This window comes from Miniopterus schreibersii (assembly GCF_964146895.1).
Source record: "Miniopterus schreibersii genome assembly, chromosome: 4".
Classification (NCBI taxonomy): domain Eukaryota; kingdom Metazoa; phylum Chordata; class Mammalia; order Chiroptera; family Miniopteridae; genus Miniopterus; species Miniopterus schreibersii.
The window spans coordinates 96311557-96327052 of record NC_138105.1 but is presented as its reverse complement, the minus strand read 5'-3'; the positions used below and the strand labels follow the sequence as shown (position 1 = coordinate 96327052).

The window sequence follows — 15496 nt, the reverse complement described above, 5'->3', positions numbered from 1 at the left end:
TGAGAATTCAGCCCCTGATTTGGATGAACTTGAATGCTTGCTTTATTTGCTTTGAGTTGAGGATAGCTTCCAGTAGAAACAGAACGGCACCTAGGGTTAGAGAGCCACAGTTATTTATATATATATAATCTCCTTGACCCCACCTGCTGTGTGATTCTTCAGGACCAAATCCCCACTCCTGGCTAGAGATTCCCAGTGGAGAGGGTGTTACCGCCCGGTGGTTACCATAAAATGAATCTTTTTCACTCCCTCTCTATTCGGTAGCCCCCATTTCATGATCATGGTGCTCTTTGTTGGAAGTGTTATTGGAAATACGAACCTAGGCTGAGTGTAAAAATTGACTTTAGACATGTACTTCCAAAAGTAAGTGCTGGCACTCAGGTCTGCACTTTGTAGCCCAGCTGAGAGAAATTTGCATTGGCTGTAAAACGAAAAGGAGAGACTGTTTTATGGTTTCTCTAAGAGACTGGCAGACTTTCTTCTCTTCAGCATGCCTCACTTCAGCTGCCAAGGGTCATTCCCGTGCTTAAAACAGTTTAAAAGTTGTCTCATCCTTGCCTCTAGCAGTGGTTTGAATATTAAAGTTTTTGATGCCTCACTTGAAGGAATTAAAAGATTTAAAACACTTCATTGCACAGTGTCTATAAAAACATACATAGTTATTGTACTAGTTACTTCCTCTCTGGATCATTGGGTTACTGTTGACCAGACTTCTTTTCTCTCTATTCTTCATGTGGCAGATGTTCCCCATATGTCCTAGAAAACATAGGCTCTTTCTTTGGTGCTGGCTTGAATTGGCATAGTTTTGGCTTGATAGTAAGCTTTATTCCCCACCTCTTCGTCAAAAAACCTCACCTCCACCCTTGCCAGTGTGTTGCGTGGCCTCCTTCTAGCCCTCTGACAGATATTGTTGGAATGGTACGTATGCTGAGTTGCAGGGAAAAAAGTCTTGTACACGTTGATGAAATACTGGCCTGCACACCAGGGAGGGATTGGTTGTTCACTGGTGAGCAGTAGGGCACAGTGTAGGAGCTGTCGTCCTGCAGGATGAAGTCCCAAGTTTGATAGCACCGTTGCTGCAGGAGAGACCTCTGTGATTTGGCTGCTTTCTTGCGCTCTAAGCTTTTCCTCATGTCATATTTCAGTACCTTAGTACTGCTACGTTCCTTGCACATCCTTGACTAGGATGCGCCATTTCCTAGCTCTTTGGCTTTGCTTATGCTATTTATTCTGCCTGGGGAATGTCTTTCTTTTTCCCCGGCTGCCTCCTACTCATCTTGTACGGCTTAGTTCAGGCATCCTCCTTTGGGTGGGCTAAGTCTATTTGTGGGCAAGCCTCTGTGTGTGTGTGTGTGTGTGTGTGTGTGTGTGTGTGTGTGTGTGTACACTGCACATTCTCAAGATTTCCTCCTATGAGCTGGACAGGAGAGAGAATGGAGAGAGTGTCTTAGTCGTTTTCTGTCTGCAGATCGATGTAAGTTCAGGTAAATTTTTTGTTGAACGGACTAGTGTTTAAACCCATTCAATTTGGTTATCTCAGGCACAATTTTAGGAGTTAGAAGAGGCTGGTACTGATTCTGTGGGAAGTGGTTTAAAGAAAAAATTTGTGGGATTTATAGAAAACCTGTAATAAGACTTATTTCTAAATCAGAGTGATATTAGAGAGACAACACAAAATACCTCTTTGGTTAGCTTTTAAAAGAATTGCCTCTTTGAGAAGGAATCAGGGCAGAATATTCAAAACAGTCCATCTAGAAACAGGCCAGAGTTAGCTCTTGTGAGTTCTTCAGGCCGGCCAATCAGATGACGGTGCCTGCAGCCGCGTTTTCCTTCTGACTTGTGGTTCCTATGGCAATGTGAAGAGCGCCTAGGACAGTCCTCTCCCACCTCTTTTAATAACTTTTTGCTTTTGAAAAATGCCAAAAGCTGTTACTCTTCTTGTCTGTACTGACATAGTGCATAGTGTTTCTCAGCATGGTGGCCCTGATTTTGGTTTTTGGTTATATAGTGGATATGACAGAATGAATAAACTACTAGTTTCCTTAACCAATGTTACAGTCCTTGACTATGTGGAACCTACAAATGTAGTGCCTCTAATAGGGTGTTTGCTAATATTAGGACCCCATGTGAATTGTTTCCTGTTCTCTATGAACAATCCTAAATCAGAACACTGGTCATTAGAAGAAGCTAAATGTGAAATTATAACAAACATTTCTTAGGGGCTTTCTACCCATAAAGGCCTCCCTTAAGTATCTCCATTGTGATCTCCCTGGGTTTCTCTTGAACTCCAGGCTGAACTCTCCAAAGGAAAGAGGCCTTGCTTGTTGTTAGCTTAATAAGTAGGCCAGTACGTATTTGTTAAAATCTGTAAATGCCCAAGGTACCAGGGTAAGTTCTTCATACATATTTCACGATTAAGTAGTGTTCTAGAAGTTTAAATACAGACTACTTTAAATGTTAGCTTAGAAAGAAAGAAAGAAAAAGAAAGAGACAATAGTCTACATTGAGAATATAGCTGGTAAGAGGCAATCTTTCCATTACCTAGTTCAAAAATGATGGGCAGCAGTTACTCCACAGTAGTCAGCATGGGTTTCCAGCCGGGTCTCTAAACTTGAATGGGAAGCGTCAAGAATCAGTTCCTGCTGTGGTCCTAGTTGCCTTTTAATGCTCTTAGGTTGATAAATGTGCAACTTTTATTTTTATCCTTTATTTTCAAATTAAATCACTGTTCTCTTGGTCTGTTAGACCTCAGAGAAACCATGTTCACTCTAGCAGTATAGCCTGCTTTATTAAAGGATGGCCAAGTGGCATTTTCTGTTGAAAAGACTATTTTTCAGCACTGTGGTTGGTCAGTTAGCGTCAAGGTAATGGACTGTGAAAGTAGGGCAGTTCTGATACCTTTTATAAGTACTGGCACCACTGTCTCCCACAGTATTTTCCATGGATGTCACAAAGATAAGTTCTTGGAAATTATACCCTTGAAGCGTCCTTTAAAAGTTTTTTCCTGACTATACAAGTTCAATAACCAAGCTTTTAAAACCCTTGTAATAAACGGTTAATATATATTTTTTTGGAAATTTTTTTTAACACTAAAGTAAAGAGAGAGGAAGCAAGCAAAGATAGGTAGGAGAGAAAGAGAGCCAGACCCAGAGTCTCGACTTGGCGTGAAAATGAGGACACGAAGAGAGCTTGGTATTCAGCAGCATCCACGCAGCAGTGCTGGAGGGAGACTGTGCAGCCCACGTGCACCGCAGTGCACCGCAGGTCACAGCCGTCTACCTTCAGCCAAGTACTTGTCAGCAGCTTTTATCATAATGGTTAATGTTTTGAAATTAAATTCTTAGAACTTTCGTAAGTTCTTGAAATTTTCTTTATGTTAATTGCTTTCCATATTTTTGTATGTATTGATTAGATCATTAGATGGTTAGGAAACCTTAGGAAGATAGTTATTTTTCTTTAGTGTCTTCACTTCTAAAATCAGGGGTGGAAATTTGCACTGTGAAAATTTGTCTCTTTTTTTTAAGTTTTGGAGCCCATGTGATTAGCAGAATCTAATCAGGGTACAGTATCTTATGCCTTCACGGTTTTTATCCTTTAAGGCAAATACATACTTTAAAAATTTTTTTAGCCTGGCCAGGCGTGGCTCAGTGGTTGAGCATCGACCTATGATCCAGGAGATCGCGGTTCCATTCCCAGTCAGGGCACATTCCCCGGGTTGCCGACTCGACCCCCAGTCGGGGGCTTACAGGAGGCAGCCGATTAGTGACTCTCTCATTGTTGATGTTTCTTATCTCCTTCTCTCTCTGAAATCAGTAAAGATATATTAATTTTTTTTTAAATTTATTAATTTGAGAGAGAGAGAGGAAGGAGGGGAGAAAGAGAGAGAAAAACATCTATTTGTTGTTCCACCTATTTATGCATTTATTGGTTGATTCTTGTATGTGCCCTGACTGGGGATTGAACCTGCAGCCTTGGCATATCGGGTTGATGCTCTAACCAACTGAGCTACCCAGCCAGTGTCCAGGCAAATATGTATTAAACCTTGCAGAGGGAACCTGACTGTACTGAATATATGAAAATTGATTTGTAGGTGGGCTTTGGTATTAACTTGGAATTAGTTGCTGGATGCATGTGTAATCCTTAAACTCTATTCTCAGATCCAAATACTTCTGTGATTTGGATAACTACAACCCCCCCCCCCAAAAAAAAAATTTTTAATTGAACTATGAGGATGTTGGGAGTTTATTTAAATCAAGTAATCTATGTAATCTATATACTGTATGATGTGTCTAGGCCTTTTCTCTGCCCATCTACTTCTGATATGTGCTGATGTAAGTATTCTTTTAATAAGCATTTGCTACATATCTTTGGGTAGAGAGAGTTTGTTGTAGTGGGGAAAAAACAAGTTTGCTTAGAGTCAGGCAAGATTAACTTGTTCTAATTTCTGCCATCAGTTAGCTCTTGTTCTTTTGCATCTTGGACAAGTTGCTACTTCAACAAATCAAGCTCTCCTTTCCTGATCCTCAGTTTCCTCCTCTGTAAAATGCCTAATGCCTGTCTTACAAGGGTTTTGTGAGGGTTTATTGTATCAGCTGTCTAGCATATTTCAAGAGCTTGATAAATAGCAGCTATTTTCATTATACAAACATTTATTCAACATCTTCTGTGGCACTCTATGAAAGTGTTGGGGCAACAAAGTATGTATGCCTGGAGCATCAGCTGAGCTACCAGCCAGGGTCCAGGCAAATACATATATGTATCAGTGACATGTGTCTAATATGTTGGCTGTGGTGAGCTTGGGAATGAAGACACTCATTGGGAATGTATGGCATTTTCATTGTTACCCAAAAAACTTAGTGTTTTTTTTTTTATTCCATTTGATTCCTCTGGTTTTGTATTCTTTAACTGCCTTTTTCAAAATAATCTCAATATTCTAGTTACACTACAGGTGAGATGTAACTAGTAAGTGGCAGGCCTGTCTGATTTCAAGCTTAACACTCTTCGTTTATATTACAGTTGGGGTGACCATAGGATTTACCTACCAAACCAGAACACTTTTGAGAGTGAAAATTATGCTGTGATAACAAGTATCAACCTGAACTGTCCCAAGAAAATGAGGATGTTTGCCTCTTCTAATTATAGCGAGGACAAACAGTTTATGGGGTCTAAGACTTCTGGAGTATTTTGGTTCAACCCAAACATCCACCTTCACTTTTTTTTTGCATGATTATTGGTTTTGCCATAGTAAATTAATTGACCTTAGATCTGAAAAAGTACTTATGAATACCACAAATAATCTAATGGTTTTAAAATACTAGCCATAAAAGCATGTTTATATTTTAACTTTTTTCTTAATTCCCTGAAAACCAGCAAGCTTTTCAGAGAGAATGGGAAAGGTAAATGAAATAAGCTTTTAATTCTTGCTCATGTCAAATGAACTTTGTAAACGAAGTCCAAGATGAAAATCATGATATTCCTAAGTGTTTTCTTTGGGAAGGCAAAGATGTGGATGACACTAAAAATCAGATGTGCCTGTATCTATCAATCTGTCACTCGTCTTTCTTGTTCCTTTTGCTTAATGTCTCTAGGTTTCCTGTTATTTTATTTAGGGAAGTGCAGAACTAACCACATGATAAAAATTTAGGTGATCAAAGTTTTTATAAAAGAGGCATCAGTCTTGTGGAATGAATGTGGGTTTTAATAGCAGACAAACAAACCAAGGTTTGAAATTCTGGCTCTCCCCTCTGCTGTGTGTCCTTGCAAATGACTTAACCTCTGAGCCTGTTTCTTTACACTGCGTTGTGGGAATTAGAGAACACATTTAAAGTGCCTGGCACATAGTAGGTGATGTATTGATGGCAATTACAATTATATGACATAAGCTTACTTTACGAAGTTGTAGTCACAGTCTCACCACTAATCTTGGTTTGCACTCAGACTTTCACAGCTCCCTTTAGTGGGTTTTCATTTAATCATTCTCTCTCCCTCTTGATTCTGTTCACCGTATCCAGAGGATTAGCAGTTGGCAGCAGAAACCTTTTAATAGGACAGAAAGTGGGCCCTCTCCCAAGGTTTCAGCAAGTTGTCTATGACCACCGCCCCTGACCTCCAAACTGCCAAGGGCGCACCCCCTGCCCAGCTAACGTTCAAGTTGCCTGTGTGAAGGAGTGATTTGTTGCGGCCTCTAACTGCTTCTTCTCTCCCTTCCTTTTTGTCATCCTGCAGTGTTCTGTGCCAAGGTCTTTGTGGCTAGGCTGCGCCAACCTGGTAGAGAGCATGTGCGCACTGAGTTGCCTGCAGAGCATGCCCAGTGTCAGATGTCTCCAGGTGCCTCTCTTCTTTCTTGTTGTAAATGTGTTTTTACGTATGCCATGAACATTTGTTGAAACTTGCAGTAGTGTGTTTAATCCAATGTTAAGTCTGCTAAATGTTCTGTGTAACCCTCTGCTTTCCTCCAGCCTGGGTGCCCCCATGGAGGAGTTAGTACCAAGGGGCCCTGCTGAGCAATGGGCCTTCGGCTGGGCCTGTTCTGCTCCTCTTTTTCTGCTCCTGCTTTTAATTCTTTCCCCCCTACCTTGAAGTTGTGATTCTCATGTTTAATAGTTGTGCATGTGCCCAAAAAACACTGACATTTTCCATTTGGCTACTTTTAACAGTTCTTTGTACAGTCGGGAGGGTTTTATAATTAAAATGGTGGTTTTTCTATTTTGAAACTCATCCTTTTGGCTTGCTTTCTTTCCCTCCTTCAAAAAAGGAGCGGGGGAGAGAATCACTAATGTTAGAAAGCCTCAAATTGAAGTTTATAAAGATCACAGCTTTATGCTGCCAACAACTGTCACTTTGGGCCACTTCCCGAAGGCCAGATCTGACACCTGTCCTCTGGGTCCACCCAGTTTTCCAGGCCGAGGCCGGCAGAGAATTCCACAGATAAAAGTAAAACTTTTGGGGGTGGGGACTGGGGAGGGGTTGCTCAGAAAAAAAACCTGTTAGCAGGAGTGCAGCTGGACTGAGCTCACTTATGGGGACAGACTCTCAGAGTGCCAGGCAGAAAACATTGTGGCTTGCCTGGGGAAGCTCTGTTTAGAGAAAGCATGTATTTCATTAAGTATGGTTTCGGTGGCAGCAGTCAGTTTTCATCACTGCATATTCTAGACAGTTTGATAGATCTTTACAAAGCATTATTAAATTCCTGGCATCCTGTTGAGACTGCCCTGTTTCAGGGAAACAGTAAAACTCAGGAAGTGAGTTAGAGGGATATTATTGATGGCAGTGGTGACTTTACTGTTCTCAAGGTCATCTTTCTATTCATGTTCCGGTCTTGAAATGGAGCTGGGGAGCCAGGAAGGAGGAGAACTTCCTTCATATTGGGGCTGTGCATTTTATTTACTTGCTGGCAAACATTCTGATGAGCATTGGTGTGGTTATTGATCCAAATTGCTTTCTTTAGAAAATTCTACCGTAATTTCACTAACACAATGAACTAGAGAGTGAATTCAGTATGAGATCTAGTTATCCTAGAGTCTGTATAAGAAGCTGGGCTATAACTCCTTAGGGCCTGGGGATTGGGTGTTTCAGTGACACCCCAGTGTGATGTATTTTATCTGTGGAAAAGCAGATTCTCTGTAGCGATGTCACTTGAACCAAAATGTTCTTAAAGTGGCTGGCATTAGTGCATGTACTCTTCCTTGGTGCTAAGGAATGGCTATTTGCATTGGAGTAACGGTGTACTTCTTTGTCTAGATTTTTCTGAAAATGCTTATTACTTGAATGTTACAATTGCTTCTTAGTGGGCTGATGGAGTTTTCCCCCAGAGATTTAAGTAGGGGGAGAACTGTAGGTGTTGGTGGAGTCTGGAAGTACAGAATCTTCATTGCACTCAGTTAAAAGTAATGGCCAATGAAGGCATCACACAGTATATTTTGAACAGTGTTGGGAATTCACAAGGTGTGGGGTGAGTGGGAGGAAGTCTGGGTTCCTACCTTGCTGAAAATGGAAACCGAAATGTGTTAAAAGTTTGTCTTTGACTCATCTCTCCCAGAGAAAATCATTTAAGAGAAAAAAAAAGGAAACTTTGCCTTGATTGGACTTTGAAATATGGTGAAATATTGAATGATAGATACTCACTAAAATGTGAATGGAGCAAATACTGTCTTTCGAGGTGTTGAGGGGATTTTGTTAGGCTTTTCTTTTCTTTAGTGTATAAAATGAAATATGTACTCAGCTCACTGAAATGAGAAAATCATTTCTCTATTTTGTTCCATTTGTGCATGGAAAGTAAAAATGTATTAATGAACCTGGGAGACTGCTTTTCTCTCTTCTCATTGGTTTTATGTATTATTTTGACACCAGTATACCTCCTGTCCATTTCCAGTCTCCATCCTGTGCTAAAATTTAGTGCCTTAATTTGGGTTTGAACTTTCAAAGAATGCCTGTTGCTTATATGCTGTATGTTTGGTTTATCACAGAGATGACTGAGTCTTGCCTGACGTTGTACACGCCTCTCAGCAAGCGCATTTGAAGCGGGCCCCAGATGAGCAGGAACAGGCTACCTGGAGAGCCTGGTTGACTTTGCTTAGGCTATGGTGTATAACTTGTTTAGTCATTATTTATTTAAAAATAAAAAAACCACGAAATACCTGCCAAATATCTATAGGAGGGAAATTGCATTCCCTTTGCCAAAATGATCCCTCTGAATCTGAAAGCTAGTGAGATTCCTCAATGGCTTTTCTTCAGATTTAAGTCCACGGCTATTTACTGAGCATTTGGCATGCACCAGGGCCTGTACTGGTGCTGGACATAAAAAATGAACAATACAGACTTGTTACCTGCTCTCAAGAAGCCTATTGTAATAAGTAGACCTGTGAACAAAAATCCAGACTGAATCTCAGAGTCCAAGTGTGTGTGTGTAATAAAACTCTGAAGTTAGCCAAACCGGTATGTGCTTTCATAAAAATGTGAACCAGTGCCCTAGCTGGTTTTGCTCACTGGTTAGAGCATTGGCCCTTGGACTGAAGGGCACAGGGTTCAGTACCAGCCAAAGGGCACATATCTCGGTTGCAGGCTCGATCCCCGGCCCTGGTCGGGGCCCTTATAGGAGGCAACTAGTCGATGTGTCTCTCTCACATTGATGTTTCTCTCTCCCTCTCCCCTACTCTCTCTCCCTTTCTCTCTCTCCCCCTCCCCCTCCTTCCCCCCTCTCTCTTCTATTCTCTCTGAAGAGCAATGGAAAAACATATACTCAGGTGAGGATTAAAAAAAAAAAAAGTGAACCAGTTTAAACTAGGACCAAATTCTCTACATTTTATAGAACAGTTGAACTGGAATATCTAGATGTCTGTGAAACAAGCTGAACCGAATCAATATTTCAGTCGGTTCAGATATCCAGATTCAACCAGTTGATTGTTAACATCAGATAATCAAGAGTTTAGATCACATAGGGTATTTGCTAAGGCTCCAAGACTCCTGTGGCACAAAAGTACTGCCGACATGAATAATAGTATTGGCCACTTATTTTCCACCTCCTTTGTGTTGGGCTACAGGCCACAAGGTTACCATATTTAATCCTTGATGGAGAAGTTATCTATCGTGCCTTTTTTGTATATAAAGTTGCATTGACCCAAAGGTTACGCATTTATTTTAAGTGGCAGAACTGAGTAATAAACTGAGGTCTGAGTGACTGCAAAGCCAGTGTTTTAGTCACCATGCTGTAGTGACATCAACTTGGCAAGTGCCATTTTTAGGTTGAAACAAATTCCTCTTTATTTTTAGTGTTAAAAGCTTAAAGCTAATGGACCTGAATATAGAGGTTCTGTGTTAGTGGGCTGACAACTTTTCTCAGGAATGCCACTGGCAAGCTCTTTGCTGGAGAGAGTTAATAGCTTTTTTCAAGGGTAGGACAGATTACTTGGAATGGCAGCGCGGATCATGTGAATCAAGCTTTAGTGCCTCCTTCCCAGCTCCAGTGGAGATAGTGCTGGACAGTAATATAACTTCTTGGCAGCTGCTCTTGTTTCTTTTCCTACTTTCAGTGTGTTCAGTGAGCCACAGTGGTTTGAGAACACCGCAGCCAGAACTTAACATAGCTACCAACATTAAGGGGATTCGTTTTAGAGAAGGGAGAAGGCTTGGTAGGAAGGATACTGGCTCTGGACCATGCAGACTTGACTTCTGGTCTGGTGCCTGCTGCTTCATAGCTCTGACACTAGGCAAGTTACTTTACCTTCCTGAGCCTCAGTTTCCTCATCTTTAAAATGGAGGTAGTCTCACAGGGTTTTGTGAAGTGGAGGAAGGGAACAGCAACCTTTCTTGCTGATAGCCTACTCTGTGGGGACAGAAATCCATTTCTTTCTCCTCGCCCCCTCTTCAAGTAGGAATTCCAGTCTTAAGAGTCGTAGATTCTAGGGCAGGCTAAGGATAAGATTAAGACCGTGCATATGATGTGGCTTCTACTGTCAGGTGTTCTCCTTTTGGTTACTAAAAAAAATCTGCTGGTAATCTCACCACTCATCACCAGCCAGAGAGAATTGGTCTGTCTTCCTTCTGCCTGTTAGGCAGGGAAGAATCCATGGAATTGTGCAGGTTCTCTGAGCTGTTCGGTGGTGGTGAGGACGATGATAATTACAACAGCGGTGTTTTAAATGCACCTCGCCCAGAATAGCTCTACATTTATCTGTTTCATATAGCAGGGCTCTTAGAGTTTTTTATATAAAATCTTACTCCTATGGAAATTTTCACACACACAAAAATAAAGAGAAACATTCAACTGGACCTTGAACAATTTTTTAAATTAAGCTGTTCTTAGTCGAGCTTTCCCCTTCTCCAACTTTGTTTTTTCTGGGGCATTTTAAAGCAGACCTGAGATGGCTTAAATAGAAAAAGAGTTCGACAAATCACTCCTGTGTCAGCATTTAAAAAATTTTAAGCAAGGTTCAAAGAATTAAAAATAATACAATTGGTACTGAAGGTTATAAAAGACATGCAAAGATTTTTTTGATTCCAGATCTCACTTGCCAAAGTATCACTTACTGGTTTCCCATTATTCTTCCCAACAAAAGCTTAAAAAAACATAAATAGAACCATAATATATATATACATATATATATAATTTTTAATAACTTTTAAAATTAATAATACGCATTTTTTCATATCAGTATGTAAAACCCTACTGTTTTATAGCTATTTAATAGTATTTTATCATATGGTTTTGTCACTTTAAAAAATATATAGCCAGTTCCCTAGTTAAGGAACTTTAGGCTTCAGTTTTTTGTGTGTGTGTGTGTGTGTGTGTGTGTGTGTGTGTCATAGCACGTCACTAATGTCATTGAACATTGTCTTTTGGCTTGCATGATTATGTCTGTAGAATAAATTCCTAGAAGTACCATTGCTTGGTCAAAGAATATCAGTATTTTATTGTTAGTTATCTGTATACAGACAGATTTAGTAATCTCTCCCTCTCCAACCTTCAGAAGATGTAAACCATTGTTGTCTACCTTTGCATATTTGTTTTCTTTGTTCATGGGAGGATAGGTAACTACAATTACAGGGACTCCCCTCTCCCCCCCTTGGGCTTGGCCCATCATAACCAGAATGCAGTTTTCTTTATTTCCTTTATTTACTTAATATTTTTTATTTATTGATTGGTTTGAGAGAGAGAGAAACATCGCTTTGTTGTTCCACTTATTTATGCATTCATTGGTTGATTCTTGTATCTGCCCTGACTGGAAATCGAACTTGCAACCTTGGCATATTAGGAGGACACTCTGACCAACTGAGCTACCTGGCTTGGGCGTATTTACTTAATATTGTATTGCAGACATGCCCCCAGATTCATAAAGTCTATAACTCTTTCACTGGTGGTACTTTTATTATTTGGGAGGGGTGAGGGAGAGTAGTACAGTTTTTTCTTTTTTGAATTACAGCATTTGTTCAGAAAAGTGCAGAAATGTTAAGTGTATAGCTTCAGTGATTTCTGACACAGTGGGCAGTGCTTTATTTATGGCTAAATTGTTTTCATGGAGGGTAGGCCAGTTTAGTCCTGTCATTGCCATAGCTCTGGGTATTATTTAAAAAATGTTGTCTTACTTTTAAAGTATTAAAAATAACCTACACTCATTTAAAACTGTAAACTAATAATAAAAAGTGACATAGTAACATGATGCATTAAGACTTTCTACCATCATTTAAAATCACTGCATAACACTCCACTTAATAAATATATTACTGATTTTAAGAAACCCTCCCTTCTGTATAAAGACTGCTTTCAATTTTTGAAAAGTTTTACGTCATGTTGAGTAGCACATTTTTGTATCTAAATATAGTACTGTGATTATTTCCTTAGGTAAAAGAGTGTGCACAATTAAAACCCTTTAGGTTGCTAAATTGTACTTTTAAGAGGTTGGGTCAAATTATACTCCTAAAAGCAGTTGATGGGAGGCCACTCATCCTTTTCATATGCCCTAGATGGCACTGGATATTTTAATCTTGTATTTTTTTGCCATTTTGATGGGTGAAAGTATAAAAATAATATAATGTCATAATGCACATTTGTTTGCTTGCTAATGAGATGAAATAAACATGCACATTTATTGGCCAGTTCTATTTCTTGTTTTATGAGTTACCACTTTATTCCTTTTTTCCATTTTTTAATTGATGGCATTATTATTATTTTTTTAAGTATGATTTGTAGGAACTCATAGTGCAGATATTTCCCCCAGTTTGATATTTGCCTTTCAGTTTTTTATTTTTATTCTTTTGTTTTGATTTTTTTTTTTTTTTTTTTAGAGAGAGAGAGGAAGGGAGAGGGATAGAGAAATAGAAACATCAATTGGTGGCCTCTTGCACGCCCCCGACTGGCGATCGAGCCCTCATCCTGGGCATGTGCCCTGACCAGGAATCGAACTGGTAACCTCTTGTTTCCTGGGTCAACACTCAAACACAGCCACACCAGCCAGGCTGCCTTTCAGTTTTGTTTATAATGCTTTTTGCCTTGAAAGTTTTGAAAGAAACCTTTACTTTGCATGTAGTCATACTCCTTTCCTTTGCCATTCTTCTAGTGGTTTATGGCTTTATGTTTTGCATGTAATTCTTTCAGTTTCTCTGTCATTTATATTGCTATATTCTGTGAAGTAGAGACCCACGTTCTTTCTTAATGGCCATTCTGTTTTCTGTGTACCATTTACTGATCTAGTTTTTCTTCCATTGATTTGAAATTTTTTGCTCATGTTTCACTTCTTGTACCCAGTGACACCCACTCACAGAAGTCTCTTTCAAGCTCTGGCTATTCTTGCTTTCCTTAGTATCATCAGTCATCAGCCTCTGTAGGCCTGTGGTCCCCACACTATGCTTTCTTTTACATATAATACTAGTTTCAGAGTATCTAGTTAATGATGATAGGCTTTGAAAGTTTAGTGCCAAAGAAAGATTCGTTCTAACACTTTTCTGAAAGAGTGATTTATGTCTGTCCTTCTTATAATTGAAAAAATATTTTAATCTTTTGCTCATATTTTCTGAAAACAGGGTGAGTTGGTGATTAGCAAGTAAATTCCTATCTTGCTGAAAGTTCTGATCTGATGGTAGCACCATGCCTGACATTTAGCACTATACTAGTGTTCCAGAAATCACATGCATTTTCTATGGAAGAGAGCTTTTGCTGGGGGGAAAATTAAAACTAAAACTGGTTTTACAACAGTTTTTATGGTTTCCAAAATAAGTGCATATGATGGAAAAGGTTTAACAGAATAATTTGAGGATAGGTACATGGGATTCAGGCCACATTAGTCTTTTTACATTTTTCAGCAAAAATGTGATATGCCTCCTACTACCCATGTTTATTATGTTGCTTGTAAAAATTCTGGTTTTATGTATTTATATTGTTTTATGAGAGTAACACTTTTTCAATGTAAAAATTTTAGACAGTAAACTATAAAAAAGAAGTGAACCATTCATCTGTAATCTCTGTTCATTTTAGTGTCCATTCCTTGTTTTTTCTTCTTGACATTTCTACGTATGTTTGTATATTAGTTTTGAATTTGTTTATATATAGGCTCAATTTCTATATACTGAATTATAACCCAATTTTAAAATATATATATATCTTTATTGATTTCAGAGAGAGGAAGGGAAAGGGGAAGAGAGAGAGAGAAACATCAATGATGAGAGAGTCATAAATCAGCTTGCCTCCTGCAGGTCCCCGACTGGGGATCGAGCCCAAAACCCGGGCATGTGCCCCAACCAGGAATTGAACTGTGATCTCCTGGATCCTAGGTTGATGCTCAACAGCTGAGCCACACCGACTGGGCAATAACCCCATTTTTACCAATATGATTCATATTAGTAAACAAGATGGAATCAAAGGCAGTTACGAACACACGAAGAATTAAAAGTGAGTGACATTAGTAAAAATGATATCAGTCTGACCAAGCCAGTATCCTGTATGTCACCAATATCTAACAAGCATTTCAACAGAAGTGGTTTGTACTTTGGAGTCTCTGCTCTAGTCAGAAGATAAAAATATGTTATGTGCCTGCTTGCAGTAACAAAGTGCTTGCAGTAAATATTTCATTCAGTTTATAGCTCATTTTGTGGAAGAACCATAAGCATGTAGGGAACTCAGTTAATGAAGTTCTGCCAGGTACACTTACTAAGTTCTTTCCCATACTTTATCTTTCTTAATCCTCTGAGCAGCTGTATAACCTAGTTGCTGTTATGTCTTTTATACACGAGGAAATTCAGATTCAGAGAGAGAAAGAGCTTGTGACTTGCCTGAGGGCACACACCTGCTAAGTGGCAAAGCCAGGCTTTAAACCTGGTCTCTATTCCAATATCCCTTACTGCCTGTTAAAGTAGAAACTATTTTCATAGAGATGATTATTTTAAGTTGTAAACAGAGTTTTCTAAATCTCAGGGCAATGACGCAGTGGGAAAGCAATTTATTACACCAGTAGCTTACACGGCCATCCGTCCTCTTTAGAGGCCTTCTCTAACCACCCTGTCTAAAATTGCTTTCTGCTTTTCACTCACTTCCTTCACTCAGCTTTATTTTTTTTCTTCCTAGCACTTAGCACTGCCCTATACTGTATTCCATGTTTGTTTTTTCTCTCCTGTCTTTCTACCTCACCAGAATCCAAGTTCCACGAGCAAAAGGGTCATGTTGTTCACTGCGTGGTAAATACACCCGTTTCTAGACCAGGTCTGAGTAAGCACAGTGAACTGGAATGCGAAGGAATGCCTGTCTCCAGCTTTGTTAGCATTGTGCGGGGTAGTGCTATCTGCTGTCATAGAGACTACTTTGGACTTAGTTCTCAGTTCTTTGAGTTCAAGTGTTCATGTGAGTTGAAAGAATATGTTGAGTAAAAATTAAGTTTGCTTTGAAGACTAGCCTGTATTTTCGTTTTGCTTAAAAAAATACTCTTTCTGATTATACAATGCATGCATATTGTAGAATGTTGGGATAAAAGTGGAAAGGAAAATGACAATTTTCAAGTTAGGGAGTGCTGCA

The 15496-nt window shown here is 39.4% G+C and overlaps 1 protein-coding gene across 8 annotated transcripts in view; it reads left to right on the top strand.

Moving 5' to 3' along the window:
- FBXW11 (F-box and WD repeat domain containing 11) overlaps positions 1 to 15496 on the top strand; it is a 98847-nt gene that overhangs the window by 33630 nt on the left and 49721 nt on the right. For 4 of the 8 annotated variants that reach the window (XM_081136647.1, XM_081136650.1, XM_081136652.1 and 1 more), the window contains one exon: positions 6226 to 6327. The exons of the other annotated variants lie outside the window; for them this stretch is intronic. In XM_081136647.1, coding sequence (XP_080992773.1) covers positions 6277 to 6327 — 51 coding nt within the window. In that variant the 5' untranslated portion in view covers positions 6226 to 6276. The remainder of the gene's footprint in view (positions 1 to 6225; positions 6328 to 15496) is intronic. 8 annotated transcript variants of the gene reach the window in all.